At 37.8% G+C, this 20,288-nt stretch overlaps 1 protein-coding gene across 1 annotated transcript in view; it reads right to left on the minus strand.

Annotated features, from left to right (window-relative positions):
* Positions 1-20,288, minus strand: part of LOC103481274 (BRCA1 DNA repair associated) — a 28,388-nt gene that overhangs the window by 7,438 nt on the left and 662 nt on the right. The window contains exons 2-19 of the mRNA XM_008436663.2: positions 19,748-19,873; positions 18,277-18,365; positions 18,148-18,201; positions 17,984-18,064; positions 17,814-17,902; positions 17,693-17,729; positions 17,484-17,608; positions 14,230-16,635; positions 12,763-12,836; positions 11,966-12,089; positions 11,340-11,382; positions 8,183-8,256; positions 7,040-7,236; positions 6,868-6,955; positions 5,557-5,634; positions 4,683-4,723; positions 4,142-4,225; positions 435-492 (exon numbers count right to left, since the gene is read on the minus strand). Of these exons, the coding sequence (XP_008434885.1) occupies positions 435-492; positions 4,142-4,225; positions 4,683-4,723; positions 5,557-5,634; positions 6,868-6,955; positions 7,040-7,236; positions 8,183-8,256; positions 11,340-11,382; positions 11,966-12,089; positions 12,763-12,836; positions 14,230-16,635; positions 17,484-17,608; positions 17,693-17,729; positions 17,814-17,902; positions 17,984-18,064; positions 18,148-18,201; positions 18,277-18,365; positions 19,748-19,813 (3,808 nt within the window). The 5' untranslated portion in view covers positions 19,814-19,873. The remainder of the gene's footprint in view (positions 1-434; positions 493-4,141; positions 4,226-4,682; positions 4,724-5,556; positions 5,635-6,867; positions 6,956-7,039; positions 7,237-8,182; positions 8,257-11,339; positions 11,383-11,965; positions 12,090-12,762; positions 12,837-14,229; positions 16,636-17,483; positions 17,609-17,692; positions 17,730-17,813; positions 17,903-17,983; positions 18,065-18,147; positions 18,202-18,276; positions 18,366-19,747; positions 19,874-20,288) is intronic.

A 20,288-nucleotide genomic window follows, 5' to 3' on the forward strand; every position in this document is an offset into this window, starting at 1 on the left:
TGGATAAGACCAGTGGATGGATGGATGGATGAATGGGTGGATGGATGAGTGAATGAATGAATGGATAAGACCAGTGGATGGATGGATGGATGGATGGATGAGTGAATGAATGGATGGATAAGACCAGTGGATGGATGGATGGATGGATGAGTGAATGAAAGGAAGGAAGGATGGATGAATGAATGGATGAATGAATGGACGGATAAACGGTAAAACAAATGAATGGCTGTACTGAAAAACAAACAGAGGGGTGAAAGGTCAAACCTTTCCTCGTTATGCTACTCAGTGACATTTCTTCTTCAGTTCAGTGCATGTCATCAGTCAAGCGTTTACTTAAAAAGAGATTTTCATTAATAAAATAACAAACATTTAGACATGAAATCAGAAACTGAACCACCAGCTGGACTTCAGTCGCCCTAAACCTCTGGGTTTACCTGTTGACATGTCGGTAAACGGCCCCTGGAAGCAGATCCTGTATCCCTTCATGAGCAGCTGCAGAGAAAAACAAAATGGAAATAAATACCAACACGTCTGTAAAACCTGCAGCTGTTCTCACAGTCGGGGACGTGAGTAACTTTAACCTTCAGGCATCGTTCAGCGGCGGCGTGAGAGAGCCGCCCGCACCTCCATTACATCACAGAGTGCGTTCCTGAACTCCTCACCTGTGTGAAGGGCTACAGCTAAAACACTTCTCAGCTTATCCTGCAAATTAAAGCCCAAACTCTTCGCTCAAGGTTTAAAATGAAGCCTCTGCACCTTGTTCCCTTTTTGCTCCCACGGTAAAGCTGTGAATTTAGGGATGAGTCAAAGTGCCGCCTTCACAGAGGTAATATAACGCTGAAAGCGCCCAGAGAGGACAGAAACCACTAACCTGAGACCAGGGGTGCTGCGTTTTATTGCACTCTGGGTCCACAGGGGTTGCTGGGAAATGGGAAGGAAAGCGCGTTTCCTTGAAGCGGCTTAAATCACATTAACGCCTCATTCACGTTGGAAGCGTTTGAAAGATAAAATGCAGAAGGAGAAAGTCTCACACCTGTCTGTGCGTCGGTATTGATCGGTACCTGGAGGTGTTTGGTGACACAGAAAATTGTTTCTGCTACTGATCTTTAATTTAGACAACAGCTCATGTCCTACAGGAGGAGTAAAAGTGTGAGAAGTTTCCTTCCGTGTTTATTAGACGACAAACGTTTTCACATGAAGCTGCAGTATGTAGCTTAATAATCTTACATTTTTAATTTTCATATTTGGTGAAACTGTCACTATGTTGTGACAGTTTGGTATGAAAATTAATAATCAGAAACATTTTTTTTAGCTTGTTTGCCTTCTTCCAGTGTGAGCTAGAAACAACCAATCAGAGCCAGGAGGCGGGTCTTAGCACTATCAATCACACTGTGTGTGCTAAGGCTAGTTAGCATCGCCACCAATGACGGCACATAAACCTCAACAGCTTTCCTGTTACAGTTAGTTGTTTTTTCACCATTAGCACATTTAGCAGCACGTTCATGAGGTAGATTGACAGCGCTAAGACCTGCCTGCTGGCTCTTATTGGTTAGGAGTGGTTTATTTCTGCAATAGTAGCTCACAGAGGAGATCGAGGAGCGTGATTTTTTTTCCCACAGATTATCCGTTTCATACCAAACTATTACGACACGGGGACGGTTTTATCACATATGTAAAAAATATATATATATATATTTTTTTTTTTTTTTGTTGTAAAAGTTAAGTCCTGCAGTTTTAATGGGATGTTTGGGGCTCTACGAAATCTGTTTTATTATTTTCCAAATTCTGTTTTATTTTTCCCCAAAATTACATTTATCATATCGCTCATCATTTATCGTGATAAATTTCCCATGATAAAAGTTATGATCATTGTTGTCACATTAAATTCCAATTAATAACGTTTAAAAACCTCCCAAAACTGTCTGTATCGTCAGGTTTGATAGTTTTACTATTTTCTTCAGCTTCTGCTCAATAAAAGCATCAATAAATTTGATGTTAAACCACAGATATCTGCATTGATTGGTGGATCGTTAATCACAATGGTATGGCATAATATCGTGATAAAACTTTAAGTCCATATCGCCCAGTCCAATAATATCCAGGTGAAACACCTTGCAGCTCGTTGCTGCAAGGTGACAAAATGCTAACAGTGTCATTGTTGTGAATACGTTAGAAAGCCTCTCCATCTGCATTCTGGCTGCAGACTCCCCGTCTCACCGGTCCGGGTGACAAACGGTGAAAATAAAAAGCATAATGCGTCACCATCAAAGTGCCGCCGTTTGATTTGAGCCACTTATAGTAAGCCTGAAATTACAAGCTAATTGAATTAGGGGGAGTATTTCTAAGGGAGGAAAACGACCAATGTGACATCCCAGCCATTTCTAATGTTCCCCCTCAGCGCCGTCCCCACCGACTTTACACACAGAGGAAAAAACACAATTAGCTTTTCACAACAGGGTGTGAGCAAAGCGGCTGGTGCAATAGGATGAAACAAGTGCAGCTTGTGATCGGGACATTTGATCGTTCTTTGTGGTCAAAAGACGGGGACCTGAACTCTTTAGCCTCTAGTGACCGCTTTTATCTGAGGTGATAATATGAAGAGTGGCTGCAGCCTGCTTACCTCATCAAACAATCTGGGATATGAAAGAACATTGAACCGAGGGGGGAAATAATGTCAGACAAGAAATGGAGGGCAATGAGAGTTGATATTTCTCCTCTATGTTTTTGCCTGACAGCGCTGCTGCCATCTTAATATTAGAGCTTTTTGGAGTCCAGCAATCCAAGATGGATACAGTCGGTCGGAGATTTGAGAGGAAATTATGAGTTCACCAGCTCTCATTAGCAAAATGACAAAAATCCTCAGACAGAAGGGCACAGAGGAGCTAATAGTAGCTTCTCTCTCTCATCCACTCTGCCCTTCTATCAGTGTTTTGCCTTGAATCTGTAATATTTTCTGAGCTAAATACAATTTACAACATGCCCTAAACGCTAAAACATGTAATTATGCATCACAGAATGACAAGTAGCAGATTGTAGGAGCGACAAAGCAAAAGGTCACAGACACGCCGCTGAGGGGGAGGTTTTAATATTACATTTTAAAAGCCACTTTTGTAAGAAAATGCTTTAATGCAGAGGAAGGTCGACTGTTTGGTTTAATGTAGAAGGACTGTGAGTGACGAGGTTGAGCAGATAATTCTGCCCAAAAAAAAAAAGGTGAAAAAAGATCAATACAAGCAGCATTGGCAGCCGTCGCAGCTCAGCCACCCGTCCATTAGGTGGCGCGTATGACGAATCTCCCAAATCGTCGTCAGTCCGGTAACAAGTAAAAGGTAGAGAACCAGCAGGACTTCCTGTTAAAAGGGGGCGGGGCTAAAGTCATGTGACCATTTGAATGACCGGCTGAAATATGTGGCATTTAGAGCCAAACGTGGCAACGGCGTGACCTTTGCCCTCGCCACGGCCTTAACCGAAAACTCTTTAAAGCAAGTGAGACCAACTTGTTATCTGACACAAGAGCATCTTGTTTAGGTCAAGGGGGTCAGAGATGCCCTTTTTTTTTCCCCAAGAAAAAAAAGTTTTGAGGGGGCGGGGCTTAGATTATGTCATATGACCACATAGGATCGTCAGGCGTCCAACCTGCATCACTCATGCCAAGTTGGGTGCAACTCGGTGCTTGTATGTGAAAGTTTTAGCTTGGCCACGCCCCCTAAGCACACTCAAAAACTCAAAATTTTGTTAACTTTTAATCTCCCATCCCTTAACTGCATAATAACCACAAATGAAGCCGATATGTCGAAATCCTTAGGAGGAGTTTGTTAAAGTTTGAGGTGTGTAAACATGAAAAATGGCCAAAATTTGCCCTTTGACCCAAAATGGCTGCCTCTCTGCATATTTTAGGGCATACCTCCAAGACTTCTTCCTACCTACGTACCAAATTTCAGATCTCTACAGTATGCAGTTTGTCCTAACTCACCTGTAGAGCAGTTTGGCCACACCCACTTTCATTTCCATTAAAATCGCTTAATTTTACACAGGTGACAATTTTAGGCAAAGTTTGTCGAGTTTAGGGCCCCAAATTCTAAGAACTCAGGTGAAAATAATAATAGAAAGAAAATAAACAAAGTATACTAAAATTACTCACATTACTGTCCCCTGCGGTGCGGGCTCTTAACGGCCCCTGGTGGTTCGGTCCGTTCACTACATCTCCTCTCACTTCAAACGAACTCTAAACGAAAAATAACTTGTGAACACAAACCTCCAAGTCTAAAATTATTTTTAAAATCCTTATAAATTGGTCTAATAAATAACCAAATCATTTATTCTGTCAAACACCAAACAAAAAGTAAATAAATTATTCTGTTGTTTTACTTTTCCTGTGGTCAGCCATGCGTGTTTAGACTCTCTCCCCATTCTTCATTTTGGCAGAGTTTGTCTTTTAACGTAGTGTTTGTTTCCCCAAACACAGCATTTGATGCATGAAAATAGTTTCAAATTGATGGTGATTCTGAACAAAGCCTGGCAAAGAGATTACACAGAACAAGTTGCTGTGATCTCTAAAATTAATGGACGCTAAATAATTTATGGGCTATCGCTGCAGAGCGCATGCAGAGATTCATCACGGCGCTCTAATTCAACTCAGACATCTGTATGGCTGTCACTGAGAACCGCGCCGGGAAGCTCACCTCTTCCAACAGTTTCTTTTCCTTGAAGCATTCACAAATCCCTGAAGGAAATATGCAAAAAAAAAAAAAAAAAAAGACAAAAAAACATGCAGTTACTCTCTGAGGTGTCAAACTTGAGGTCTGAGGGCCAAATCGGGCCCGTCGTAGTTTTCCATGTAGCCCCGTAGACTCTAGATAGCTTAGTTTTATTTCATTGTGACTTTTTGTCTAGCTGAGTCAGTTTTAATTAATTTCTAGAGTGTTTGCTAATTTCTATTAGTTAACCCTTCTAGACTGAACGTAGTGGCGACGATCCAGAACAAATTTGCAGTACCGTAATCCTGCCACACTTTGCGCCATCTGAAAATTTCCAACGGTTTCTGAAAGGGTAACGTTGTGCTTTCCAGTCAGTATCAGGTTATTACGGTAATTTCACCCACACCGTAGCAGGGAGGATGTTTTTCTTTGGTTTAATCTGATGAGACACTCTTAATTTATGTAAATTGTGAAAATAACTGTTACATATTGAAGGTTCCTGTTGTTATGGAATAAAAGGACAAATGTATATTTACTCACAGGACCCCAAGAACTGCGTAGAATTAAAATAAGCAAAAATATCCAGGCAGGGATTTGAAACTTAAGGTTAAATATTGTTTAATTTTACTCTAGTTTCTACTAGTTATAGTAGCAGTACTCATTTTTCAATCATTGTATTGTGATTATGTTGGGTGGAAAACCAGATTTAAGCTTTTTGAACTATGATTGAGGGCCGCCTAGAGTCATTCCAAGGACCAAAAATGCCCCCCGTGCCACACTTTGAACACCCCTGCATTACAGTAATTGTCCTAAACTCGCATTTGTTTCTGCTGGACAATAAAAGCTAAATCTCACTTACACTGGAAGCTGACGACCCATTTCCGACCCGCGATGCCAAGGAAGTATTTCAGTGTTCGTTCGCAGACAAGCTGATCGTCTGTCAGAGAAAAATACAAACAATAAATTATGATTAGAAGATGTTAGAAACAGTACATTTATAATGTCTGGCTGTTTTGAATCTGCTTTAACTGAGGAGTATCTATGTTATTCATTTGGGGCTTTTAAGCAAATAATTTTGGTAAGCAGGCGACAGCATCAAAATTTAGTTTCTTAAAGTGACGGCGCTCTAATTCAGAGAAAAACAATCAGCATCTGATCAACCTTTCTCTCACCACAGAAGCTTATTTAATGCAAAACATTTTCCATTTGTTTTCCTTAAAATATTTCTGTGGAAGCAAACCAGCTAGACGTTATTATCACATGCGCTGGTTTCTTCTTGTAATGACAATAATTTATGGAAATATGCAAAAGAATGTACAGATTTTCTTCTATATGTAAACATTCTAGCTCGTTTATGTTGTTAAACTGAGCCAATGCAGAAAAATGATAAATATAGAAGTCTGACTTGTTCTTCACTGACTGATAAGACAAAAAATGTTATATTTTATGTGTTCATCTAAAAACAAATCATTATTTCCATATTGTATGCAGTGCTATATTAAAAAACTAATCCCAGCTGCAATAAAAAGTGAATTAATCCTAAAAATGCAACATATTAGCAGAACTGCTGCATCCAACACAGTACTTTTCCAGGAATGTATTCAAATAAAATGTTTTTTACTTTTGTCAAATCAAATATCTGGCGACAAAACATTAATCTAAGATTGTTTGTGTGATGGTTCATATTCCAAGCAAGTGCTGAGAGCATGTGGATGATGGCGCCATAAAAAAATACACATGTTGAATTATTTAAAGCTCCTCTGTTACAGCGGGAGTCCTGCAGCTACTTCCAAACATTTAGCTATAATCATAAACAAACCTAAAACTCCGTCGTTTTGTGATAGCTGCCATTAAAGAAGGCTTAGTGCTTTGGAGAGGGAAAACCTGGAAATTAAAAATAATCCATCAAAGAGGGCAATTAGCAACAAGCAAATGAAGGCAGCAGTGTGTGTGGGCCAGAGAGAGAGAAAGCTTTTTCTYGAGTCTTTTGGAAAAAAAACGTGGCAATAAAAKAACAAAGAGAGAAATTAACTATTCAAAATTAAAATGTCTGAATGGGAATATAAAAAAGTAAAAGCAYCAAAGTAAATCATGGATTTCTTTACTGTGCATTTAAAGAACGTTGAAAACTTTACAGAAWTTAATTAATTCAGAGATATAATGTGCGTACCTGTGCGCATTATGACATGCGTCACCTCTGGTGTCACCCGGGAAACGACGCGACCGCCGACTCTCTTGGCAAACTTTTTCACCATTATCTATAAACAAGAACATATCGCATCAGTTTGATCAGTTCAGCACCAAATCCTACATAAAACAAAACACCTGAAAGAGTAAACAACCTGCTCGYTTGGGCCCAATCCAGACGACACCAGAACAAGTTTAGCTGTAGATTTCTCTTTCGGAGGGCTGTTGTTTTCTTTGTCTTCTTGGCAATCTGGAGGTGAATCACAAGTTTTCGCCTCTTTGGTTGCAGAAAGTGAATTAGGGGCCTTTGTGTCTTTTACAGTGGATTCTGCATGAGTTGAATCTTTAACAGCTGTGAAAAGCAAAGAAAAGAGAAGAAAAGGAGAAAAGAAAAGAGATAATCACTATGCTTAAGGCTGAAACGATTGTGATTAATCAATTATTGAATTACCTGTTTAGTGACAATTAATCATTAGTTAACAATTAATCAATTACTAACTTAGTGTTTGAGTAATCGTTAGCTGGAGTATGTAGACAATAAAAGATATATTTTGCATTTAAAACATAAGAAAACATTTGTCTGCAAATATGTTTTACCCAGAACTTTGGAAGAGTTTTACTTTCACCTGGTTCAAATTCTGTAAAAGAAAATCTTCTATTCAGCACCTTTTCCTATGGAGTTATTAATAAAAAAAATACTAATATTAATAATAATAACCACCAGATCAACTAATATAGTTCTACACTATATTAAAGTTAAATCAAGAAGCTGCAGCTGCTTCTTTTACTACAAATGAACAAGTGTTCACTAAAAAAAAATGCTTACACTGTATTTTATACTGTATTTTAGTCAATTTAATTATTTAAAAAATGAGTTATTTGCTTATTTGCATTGTTTCCTTCTATTTCTAATATTGTATAAAAAGTCTTAAGTGGATAAATAAAAACTCAGATTTTCTTTTATCTGATTAATCGATTAATCGTCAGAATATGATTAATCGATTACTAAAATAATTGTTCATTTGTTGTCCTAGATATAATTTTGAATAATTTTGAAAATGTGTCTTTAAAAACACATAAATGCATCTTTGTTCGCTCTAACAAACCAAACTGCACCGATCAATATAACAGAAAGCCACTTCAGTTCAGCTGAACTAGTTCATTCCTAACATTTAAAGAACTAGAGAAAAGCCAAAGAGCAGACACAAACAAATTCTAGCAAGTAGAGGTGAATCTAAGGTAATTGAAAAGCTCCTCTACACATATTAAACTCTGCAAAGTTACACAAACAGCCTTACCGGGTCCTGGAAAGCCACCACGCTCTGCCACTTTATCATCAGACGCTTTGGTTTCTGCATCTAAAATATCCTTCCTGCAAAAGAGAAAACTAGTTTATTTAAAACAATAAGTAACAATCCCACAGAAACATGCAGCCAACATCAGCTGCATGAAAACCTCTGCTGTCAGTATAAACCTTGTCTTTATACATTTGTAGAGCCTCAGCTAAAAAAATAACAACTCAGGGAAAGTTTTTTTCCTCCCCTGGATGTTGGGCCATCATGTTCACAGGCTGATGACGCAGCAGTGGGGGTTTAAAATGAATACAGTGAAAACAAAACTGAAAATTCAGAATATAATGTAAAGAGCAGACAGCAGAGTTTATAAAATCAAATGTGACAATTCATCCGCCGTAACATGAACAGAGTAAAACTGCATATCTTATTACAAAATTCAACATCCAAGTCAGATTCTTGGTGTTATTTGGTCTCAAAACAGCTGCAAAAAACTAATAATGGATACAGATTATATTCTGAGAAAGCTTTTTTTATTAAAAAAAGAATTTGATTCATAAAGTTTGGCCAAAAATGTCACTGTAATTTATTCTGTGCCAAATTTAAGACTATGCGGGCATTAGCATTGGAGAGGCTAATGGCTAGCATTCCTAGGATAATCACTCAGAATATTAGGTAAGCTGCATTGACAGGAGTTCCTTTGATATAATTTACTGTTATTCAATATTACAAATGCGCAATATTATTGTAAAGCTGGTAAACACCTTGTCAAAGCTAACTGATTTAGCCACTGTTAGCTATTTTCCCTTCTCTTTTTGACCAGTAGATGGCGCAGTATCACAGTAACGCATTAGCTCAATATTTATGAAAATTTATTCATTTAATAATTAAAAATGTTCTTGCAATTGTAATGATTTCTTCTCATTTTCTTAGTGTTTCTGTTTTCATGTAATGTCATTTATTATTAACTTTTTGCCTTTTCTACTTAGTTTTTCATGTTAAATTGCACATTTTTGAATCTGTTATTTTAAATAAAGATTAACAAAAAATCATGCAGCACCTTTCTTTTTAGTAAAATTTTTTTCCTCCTACCAAATGAAAAGCCAGATAATTAGGATTAGAATTACGTTAATTTATAATATTAAATAAAGATATAAAAAAAACATTAAAACTGGAAAATATCTCGACTATCCGCTGCGTTTTTGCTTTTTGTTCTCTTCACATTTTAAATATTTTTTCAATTCCTTAAATTTTAACAAAAATTACAGTAAAAGGTTGTAAAGTTGCAATATAGTAAAAATAATAAATCACTTTGAATGAAAACTTTAGTGAATAACATGCAGAAACATCCAACGGAAACCAGACTAAGTAGAAAATTGTAACTCTTACAGCTTTACAATTTTTAACTTGATTAACAATTTCCCTAAAATCAGAAGTAAATTACGATTGCAATGTTGAATCAGACCTCAACACTGAACGTAATAACGCGTCCTCTTAGAAATCAGCTGAAGATCAGCCATTCTCTGATTACAATTGGTGAAAAAAAAGACAATTGGCAGCCACCGTGCATTTAAATTAACTGAATAAAAATAAAACTTCCTCCAGTTTCCTCACAGCTCTCCTCCAATATGACTTCATTTTCGAAGCCTCATAATGAAGCCAAAGCCTCCCATTTTTCCAAACTCCCTCTTGCCTGCATTTAGACGCTTCAAGGCGAGACGCTGGAGGAACGCACTCAGGCGGTGGAGATAAATTACTGTGGCAACACAACTTTCCGTCTAAGTGCTTCAGATGACATAAGAGGCTGTCAGTAATGACTTTTTTTTTTTCATTCTCAGAGTATAAGCAGATTCAGGGTTCATTAGGGAGATAATCAGTCTGTCCTTTCAAGATACATCACCCTGTGAGAACAAGGAAACGCACTAACTTCTTCATCGAGACGCGGCATCAAGACCAATTACAAGCTACATGCCTCAGTTATTGTTCTGCTCATTATTACCGCACTGTAATGCGACTACATTTGACATCTGTTAACAATAATACAACGATCCGAGGAGAGAAATGGGACAGTACTGAACTAATTTACTTACATTTGACAACAGCTTGAAGTTGATTATTGCCTCCAATAAGGCAGGAGTCTGTTTAGCAGGTTAATCAACCAAACTAAAAAATGGCTATCTCTTATTATTTCTCACACAAATGATGATGATAATTACTCTTCTTGTGGACATTTTGAAATAAATTTGCTCAGTAATGACAGAAAAATGTAACAATTACAGGGAAATCTGGAGGCTTGAGGTGTTACTCATGTCTGCACTGCAAAAAAAAAAACAAAATCTTACCAAGTATATTGATCTAGTTTCTAGTGCAATAAGACAAAACTTAAAAGTAACTTTTTAGCAAGGTATAGAGGCTTGTTTTAAGTGAATAATTCATTAAAATTGATGGCAAAAGTACTAATTCGTTTGGCAGATTATTTCACTTATAATAAAACATTTTCCCGCGTTATAAGTAAATTCATCTACCAGTAGAACTAGTACTTTTTCATCAATATTAAGGAATTATTTACTTAAAATAAGCTCCAGATATTGCTGAAAAGTTCATTTTAAAGTTAGTTTGTCTCATTTCAAGTGTAATAAGATAGAAACTAGACCAAAAACACTGTCTTCAGCAAATATCCTTATATTTTCTGAGTTTATTGGGTTTAAATTGAAGCATTGGCTTCAATCGATCGATCAGTTTATTCGCTGGATTAAACAAATCTCATCATTAATTTACAAACACGTTTTCTTGCTCGGCTAAACGGGGAGCAGAAAGAAGGAAAAAAAATCTTACGCAATAGTTCCCGATTATCGAGTCAGCCTGCGGCGTTACCTAGCAACCACAGCCCAGCCCGTTGCCCAGCAACCCAAATGGAACTCCACCACCTTTGGCCACTTAGTTTACTCACTGTATGCTCCATTTTGTTGCTATAATAATCAACAGATTGATAGATAACTAAAATTTGCTTTAGTTCGTGTTCGGTTTTAATATTTGAAGAATTTCCTTCTTTTTACTCGTCACCAGTTCCAAATATAAACAGAAAATCTGCTGCTTTGTTTTAGCGAAACCCAGTAAGAAGGAAGCTTAGAGAACTTTATTTTCTAGCAATAAAAATTCTCACCTGTCTGAACGCTGGACTTGATCCTGGCCGTCCAGTTCTGGGCCTAGAAAGACATTTGACACAATAAAAATCAATAAAGTCCCAAAGCGTCACCCACAAAACTTGCCATCCTCGGTGGTTGGGTGGCAGGGCAGCCGTTCATCCAACGGCCCGTCATGATGTTTAAAGCTGACAGGAAATTTGAAAATATCACTTGATAATTATGTGTTACTGAAAGATTGGAAGATTGATACCTGAACACCAATTATAAAGTCTTAAAAAATGCAAACATTTTAACAAGACTTAAATAAATAAGCAATTCTTAGCCTGGTGGGGGCAAAAGTAAAGCCTGGTGGCCCGCCAGGCTTGTCATACACTGGGGGAAACCCTGAAGCCCATTACAAAATTAAAAGCTAGTTTGGGAATGAAGCGAAGCAGACAATTTTTAAACTTCTGTAAATATTAGACTGAATTTAAATGTCAAGGCAAAACTTTTAATTTAGTATGTTGCTAATAACTTATTAAAATTATCCTCCTGATTGTTTTCTCAACTAAATGTCAACAAGAGACAAAACATTTGTTTTTTGCTTAATTAGTATATGTGTTTTTATCAGAAAAAATGTAAGTTTGTGACATTTCCAGCTCACCCCTCTTTTCACAGCCCTGATTGGTTTCTGCAGCAGGACTGCCTTCTTTCTCCTGAAGCACCTCTGACACCAGAGCCATCAGCTTCTCCAGCCTCACCAGCTCCTTCTGCATTTCTATCTTTTGCTACAGGAAGAGCAGAAAAAAAAGAAAAGCTTTTTCTCTAAATTGTATTTTATTACATTTCAGCAGGGACTGAGGGTGGAAAACAGCTGCAATGCAACACTTCCTGCAAAATCAGACAATTCAAACTGCCTGCAATTCACAGAACTGCAAATATTACCTTCAGAGTTTAATACTACGACAGCAAACCGCTGCTATTCTTTTTATTATTTGGGCTTAAGGTGCAAATTTATTGGTTATGTAGGCAGACGAAATGAGAAATCTAATGTAAAACTCTGCGTTTTCATTTCTGAGAAACTGAGCAATCTCTGAGTTGAATGAGATGAAAGTCTGAGCGCTGGGAGATGGATGAGGTATGAAACAAAACAGAAAAAAATAAAAAAAAAAATCATCCTTTCGGCAACATTTCCTCCAACGTAAATGAAATGTAATTTAGAAACCTGCTGAGGGGGGATTTTTTTACTGAGCAAGGGAGTCTGTCAGCCAGGAACCGACATGAAAATGTAATGGCTGCCCCCTATGGGCCGTGAGGCGAAGGTGCATCTCAACAAACGCTGAACAAGCAGAAAAAAATCCTGATGTTTGAGTTAATGGAACAAAAATCAAAACCTCGATTTCTTTATCTTTCTTCTTTTGACTGATGAGAAAGAGACAGAAAAAAATAAACTGCGTTCACCTGAGTAACAAGAACTTCGCTTGAGAATTGCGACGATTCAAAGGAAACGCCGACGCAGTTTTCAGGGGCGTCACCTGCAGAAAGGAAATAGTCAAGCTTTTATAGACAATTCTTAATCGTGTTTTGCAAAGTTATGACACTGATTTGAGCCAACTCAGATTTCTCTAATAAAAGAACAATAATTATCAACATTTTAGTTGAAAAATAAAACAATTTTTCCATAAAAAAAATCTGTGGGTCTCATTGCAGAAAATCTAGAGATGGAGTCTATAAATAACACCCAAATAAAAATAATTAAAGCATCTCATTAAAAAGACAGATTATGAATCCTATTAGATTTTTTTCACCATACCGCACCAGATTCTTCTCTACTAGAAGAAGTTCAAATAAATAACAGTTGTGTCATATTTGTTACTCTGAGAGAAAAGCCTTAATTTAACATAATGTACTATGTGGTTAAATTTTGTATTGTAAAAATGTAGAATATGTTGACTTAGAGTTGCCATCAAAATCAAAATTGGAAAGTTATAAAATTACGAGATTAAAGTTGTATTACAAAGAATAGAGTTTAAATAATCCATCCATCCATCCATTTTCTTTCACCCTTGTCCCTCAGTGGGGTCGGGAGGGTTGCTGGTGCATCTCCAGCTAACGTTCCGGGCGGGAGGCGGGGTCACCCTGGACAGGTCACCAGTCTGTCGCAGGGCAACACAGAGACACACAGGACAAACAACCATGCACACACACTCACACCTAGGGGCAATTTGGAGAGGCCAATTAACCTGACAGTCATGTTTTTGGACTGTGGGAGGAAACCGGAGTACCCGGAGAAAACCCACCATGCACAGGGAGAACATGCAAACTCCATGCAGAAAGACCGGGAATCGAACCCAGAACCTTCTTGCTGCAAGGCAACAGCTCTACCAACTGCGCCACTGTGCAGCCCCGAGTTTAAATAATATGATGATCAAATTGTATTACTACAAGAACAAAATCAGTATTATGAGAACAGTGTATGGTGATGGTGTATGATAAGCCTGGCGGGCCACCAGGCTTATCATACTGGATGAATGTCTGTCCCAGCATCCAACCACCGGGCTTAGCAAGTTTTCTGGGGGAAACCTTGGAAGAATAAAATTGAAATATGAGAATAAAGTTGAAGTAATAGGACAACAAAATCATAGAATTGCAAAAATAAAGTCAAAATAATAGAATAATAAAGTCATAATTTTATGACTTTCTCTTATAATGACTATTCTCATAAAATTATGACTTCATTCTTGTACGAATTTATTCCCGCACTTATTAGTAGGACCCTAGCGCTGTCGTAGTTCAGAGTGGTTTGATTCAGTTTCACCTCCAGTTTTGATACTTATATTAGAAGGAAAGCAAACAAACAATAAATAAAATTGTTGCCTTTATTTATTGTTGTCAATAAATAAAGTTAACAACTATGGATCTACTCACATTCCTCCGGTGTGCCGAACAAGTCGACGGATGCCTGGCTGGAGTCGAGCTGATCTGGGGTCAGACTTCCAGCTGGACGACCCAGCGGTTCCTCACAGACTCCCTCCAATCTGTCAGCTTCTCTGATTTTCCCCTGATGCTTAATCTCAGCTTGAGGACGATCTGATGTTCCCAAGATCTGCGCCAAAGTCGGTAGCTCCTCTTTAGATGAGCTGCTGGACTCGGATGAAGACTCCAGCCTCCGAGTCTTCCTCTTCTTCTTCTTCTTGTTGGTCTGGAAGGAGGATTGAGTGCTGACTTCTCCGCTGCCATTGGCTTCCTTGACCTCTTGGTCCGGGGTTAAAGAAGATTCTCCAACAAAAATTGTTTCGGTTTTGTTCTCCGAAGGACATTTTGAAATGCCGTCTGGGATCTCCGTCAGGTTGTAGTCGCTCTGGAAAGCCGTTGCTGCTTCCTGCTCAACACCTGTGAAGCGGAGGCCAGAGCCCACGACCTGAGGGACGACAGACAGAGGACTGTCTCCGTCACGCTTTGCCACTTTGTTTGGACTGAGACCGCTGCTGACGCTGCTCCTGGATGGACAGTTCCCATAAGGATTGGAGGCGTCCAGTAGAGCTTGATCTGGTTTTCTAATCTTACTGGGCGAGTTGGAAGGGGAAATCACGTCACTACAAGTCGATTTTGAAGCCTGGTTTAAATTTTCTGATAGTTCAGAGCTTGAACAGTTATGTTGGCTCCCTTCAGCGTTTCCTACATCCAAACCGCGACTTCTCTTTGCGTTGGGGTCCCCAAGAAGGAAAGATTTCCGTTTGGCAGCTTTGAAGCTTTGGAGAAGTTGCTCCGTCTCCAGCTCACTGTCGTTCTTGCCATCCTCGTACTCTTCAATGTTAGCAAATGTTTCCTGCTGAGAGCCAGGTGGGTGATTATTCTCCTGCTTCTCACCTTCAAGCGTCGGACCTACGAAGGATGGATCGGTTGGACTTGTGGAGTTCGGGACCACAGAGACGGTACAGTCAGGTTTAGCTAGCGTTAGCGCGTCAGGAACCTCTGCTTCAGCTTGTGTCGAAGACATTCCTCCCCCCTTTCCTACACTTTCTATCATGCTGATATCCTCCTCAGAAACACAGCCATTTCTTTTAGCTTCCTTTGTAAGGTTTCCACTTTTAGATGGAGCATCCATTGTTTCATGAGATTGCTTTTTAGCGACTTTGTCTGTTTTAGCTGCAGTAGCTTTAGAGGTTGTTTTCTTGTGACTTCCCTGAACCTCGTCAACAAAAAGCTGAAGCCTTCTGCTTCTTCTGGCGCTCTTCATAACGGGAGTTGTCTGTTCCTCGCTGCTGGGATAAGTCTCTATTTGAACTCCAACTTCTTTAACTCTTTCACTGGGTTTAGGACTCGTTTTCCTATCCTGAACTTCGACTAACACAAGAGGTTTTGCCACCTTAGTTGGTTTCTTTCTGCTTAACTTTGAATTTTTTTCTTTCCTACAATTGCTTTTCTCATTGGTTCTTTTTGATTTCAGCTGAGTTTGCTCTTGTAAATCGCCATCAGGCTGTTGCAGACTTTTGCGAGTCCTTCTCGTTGGTGGTGTAGTTTCTGGTTGTACAATATCATCAACAGGAACCTCGTGGTCCCCCTGATATTTGTCGCTTTCTTTCTGGTTCAACTCCTCCACAGTTTCCTCAAGCTTTTCCTCGCCTGCCATCTCTTCCAGTTCTTTAAAAAAGTCACTGCCGGTGTCATTTTCTACTATTTGTTGCTCTTCACAAAAACGGGCATTGTTCTTCTTCTCCTTCTTCAGCTTTGAAGATCTATTACAAGTTTCTATTTCTTTAGCTGTTAGCGGCTCGGTAACTTTGCTTCCTCTTCGTTTGTAGACGACGCCAAAAACCTGCTCTTCAAGGGCTTTGCCGCGACGTTCTCTCTTAGGATTCGATTCAACGTTTTGCGGCTCAACGACCAGCGTCGACGTAGACGAACTGCTATCCGATTCGTCTTCCCTGTGGAGGGGTTTCTCTAATTCCAGCTCTTCTTCGACAGGAACTTTGAGGAGCCACTCGGCGACTTTCTCCAAACTTTTCTTCTTTTTCTGCTCAAGAATCTTGTCGTGCTTCAAAACCTTTTTCTGTTTCTTTCTAGAGGACTTTCGGACATCCTGTTGACCAGGTTCCTCTTGAGTTGAATCTAAACAGTCAGAGGACTTCTCCGGTTTCCGCTTCTGCCTTTTGTTTTTAGACGCATCCGTCGCGTTTTTCTCAACATTTGCGGTATCTGACTCCAAGTTATCTGACATTTTCTTGTCAGACGTTGGTGGGACGTCACCCAGGCCGCTACCCAGGCCTTCGTTTTCTGCTGTTATAGACGCGGAGTCTTCGAGTCCCATGAGCTGAGCAAACCCATTCTGAGCTACAAAAGGCAAGACAGACACTTAGTCAGTATTCAGTATTCAATCTACAACAGAAATTCTTTCCTAGACAAGCGACAAACTAAGGTTTTAAGTAGGAATGAACCGATGTGAAAGTTTGGGCCGATATTGATACCAAATTTTGCTGAATGATAAATTGCCCCAGAAGTTATATTATTGTTTTGAGACCATAATGAACATTTAACACTGGAACTACAAGACATTTTAGATATCCAAAATAAACAAAATAACAGAAACAACAAATAAAATGTATTATGAAGTCTCTGTAAACACAATTATAATTTAAAAAAAGGGCTAATTAAGATCAAAACATCCGACTGAAGACTTTTGTCATCCAGTTTTTGGTAGAAAGAGAAAAGTAATAAACCATGTAAAAAGAAATTACTGGGTTTATTTTAATTCATCAAGACATTAATTGATTTGTTTTGCTTATTGCAACAGGCCTCGAGATAACAATTAAAATATCTGCCGTGATTGATAGATGATCAATATCAGTAGAAAGTACGTTTGATAGAAATTTGAAAATTTCACAGGACTTCAGAACCCCACTGCATTATGGGTGATGTAGGCAGAGGAAGGCAAAGGTTTGTGGAATTTAGCAAATAGAAAATAAATTCAAATTCTGACCTAAAACAAAAGAAGTTTAGTCTGATTTAACTTCAGACAGAGAGAAAAAATGTTTATTTATCTATTTACTATGTAAACTTCTCATACCAACTGAGGAAAATACCCTGATATTTATTATAGGCGTTATAAAATACATTACATCTCAAAACTAATGTGGCAGATTTGATGCAGTTAAGTTGAATAAATGCATGAGAAGTTTTACCTGCTGCAGTTGAGGAGCTGGACTGTGGAGAATCATTTTGGTGTTCAGTTCCCTTATTGTCCTGTTCAAATCCAGATGCATCTCCAAATGATAAATCCCAAGCATGTTTACTTGTTTCTGTATTTCTGATACCAAAAGGAGAGAAAAAAAACAGATGTTAGCAGAACATCTCAATTGAAACCTTATTGTTTAATTTCTGTTGATCCTACTTAGTGCTCTTTCTTTGCTGTGGCAATCCAGTAAAGTCTGAAAATACAAAGAAATTACACTATAATGTAAATTAATTCAAATAAATCTTATTATTTCCAGTTAATTAGTTTGTGATCTCACAGTTTGTGCAGGTGTCATGTTCATATGCTTGTATTATCTCCTGAAGTCCTGCAACAAGTCTCTGGAACACAGGGCTGTCCTGCAGGCTCCTGATGAATAACATGGCAGGTTATAATAACAACAGACTTTTAGTGACTGTGGTGAATTTTTCAGTTTTTCAGCTTATTGACCTTTTTGTTATCTTGAATTTACACACTGGGCAGTTGGCTTGGTTCTGTTTGGAGTTGTCCAAAAGTTTCGTAATACAAAATCTGCCAAAGAATTAAGTTTAAGACCATAAATAAACAAAATTATGAGTCTTTATACAAATAAAAGCATGTTAACAATTTCTTACTTGCAAAACTGGTGATCACATTTAGTAGAAACCGGTGCAGACATTAAATCCAGGCTGAAGGCAAAAGATGACATAAACTAAATGACATTAATCAGAAAGATAATTATTGCTGCTCTGAGAAATACTCACCAAATGGGACATTGAAGAGTTTCCCAGAGGCCTGCGATTCCCTTTCTGACATCTGTAGCTTTTGGGGTCGCCATGGTGAATTTAAAAGGCTGCAAATAACAAATTACAAAAATATCCCGCTACCGTTAAGGCAAGACGGTAAACAGTAACAAATACGACTGTTCGCAGGTGAAAGGAGATTTTTCAGCTTTGAAAATATTAAATTAATGATTGGCTATCATCTCCTTTATGTTGAAGAAAGTATTTTACAAATTACTTCTATAAAATGCTGCACAGTTATCATCTAGTTTTATGTTATCAGTTTTATGCAGATAATACAAATACATTTTTCAAACTGATAACAGCTCATAATTTTTTCTTTAGTATTTTTATGACAATCCCACACAGTGAATTTGAAAAACACCTACTGGGCAGTAAAAGTTATGCAACTTTTGTGAACTTCGCTCAATGTGGATGTCTATTGTTCTCCAGCAGATATGTAAAGTGATGAGTGTGAGTATTAAAAATCTTAACTACAGCTTATTAGGTTTAGCACAGAGACTTAATGGAGGTTCTATGCAGAAATTAAACATTAGCATCAACTAAAACAAAAAGCTCATTTTGTTTCCAAAAAATTATCGAGCATCCTCTCTATGAAACTGCTTTACAAAGACAGAATGTCTTCAGTCAGAGGTTTGTTCAGAGCCACTGTAACACAAACTGCTACAGGAGATTAATTTCCCCTTTCAGGTTATTTAAGTATTTCTGGATTTAATTGAAATATTGAACCTATAACTTTAAGAAGATGGTTTAATGAAGCAAGTAATAAAGCTTTACGTTGTTTCTTATTTTTTCTGTATACTTACCCAGACTTGGACAACACTTTAAAGGAAATTCAATACTTAAAAAATAGAATCTTGTCCTATTTTGTTACATAATCTATATTTTTATATTTTTAATTGCATATAATTATTGATGGAAAGGACGAATACCGTAGTTGTGATTGCGTGGAGTTGTTTTATTATTTAAAAAACGGAGGTTAGTATCCATCTATTGCTATAATCCGTGCTCTTGTTTGATAGCTTAGTTAATAATGAAACAGCTTTTGTGCCTCTTGTTTACAAGAAAATGCTCATTTGTAAACTAACTTGTAACTAAATCTTAAAGAAAAACACAGCTGCCAAAGAGAAACATAACGTTTAGAAGATTATTACATCAAATAACTTATCAGTTGCTAAGATAGCATCTTAGCATAGCAAGGAGCTAACAGGTGAGGTAACAGGTGCTCATATTAAAGGTGACCATAAAACTAGCTACTCGCTAACATGAATGTTTTTAACGGGATTTAGTTACACAACTAGCACTTTTATAAAACATCGACATTAAAACGCAACATTGTCAACGGAAACGCATTGGCGTCGCGGGAAATTAACGAAAGAAGCAAATCTCGTTATTCTGTAAAATAAAATATAATGTTTATAGGTAAAATTACCTTGTTTTCTGGCCGTTTGTAGACATAAACATTAGACTTATCCGCTTCAGTTTTCCCGCAACTCATCTTCTTCTACTGCTGTTGGCCGGCCTTTTACTGCAGCAACACAGCGCCCCCTGATGCTTCCTGTTGGTAAAACAACGCACAAACAGAAGAAAAGAAAAATACCATTTACGTAAAATTTGCAGAATTATGATTAAGTACTAGAGGTCAAGAGTAATTATTGTTGAAATAAAAAAACTACTAATAAAATAAACAATATAAATACAGGGTTATGTTACTTTTGTTATTATATAAACATGACAAAACCCCTCAGATCTAATTGTAAAATTTAAGCAGATTATTTTATCTTAAACACAAAGAGTTAATTTTAAGGTCCTAATTCTGATTCTTTTTTTTAGAAATTAAGTGAATGATAACTGTGCCTAAATTCTGGGAGCATACTTGGAAAGTTTTTTTTTGTATGTTCTCTTTTTAAGATCAGATATTAAATTATACTGGCATATACAAACACCTGTAATTTTTGGTTTAGTCAGACTTC

This window comes from Poecilia reticulata, linkage group LG19 (assembly GCF_000633615.1).
Source record: "Poecilia reticulata strain Guanapo linkage group LG19, Guppy_female_1.0+MT, whole genome shotgun sequence".
NCBI classification, from domain to species: Eukaryota; Metazoa; Chordata; class Actinopteri; order Cyprinodontiformes; family Poeciliidae; genus Poecilia; species Poecilia reticulata.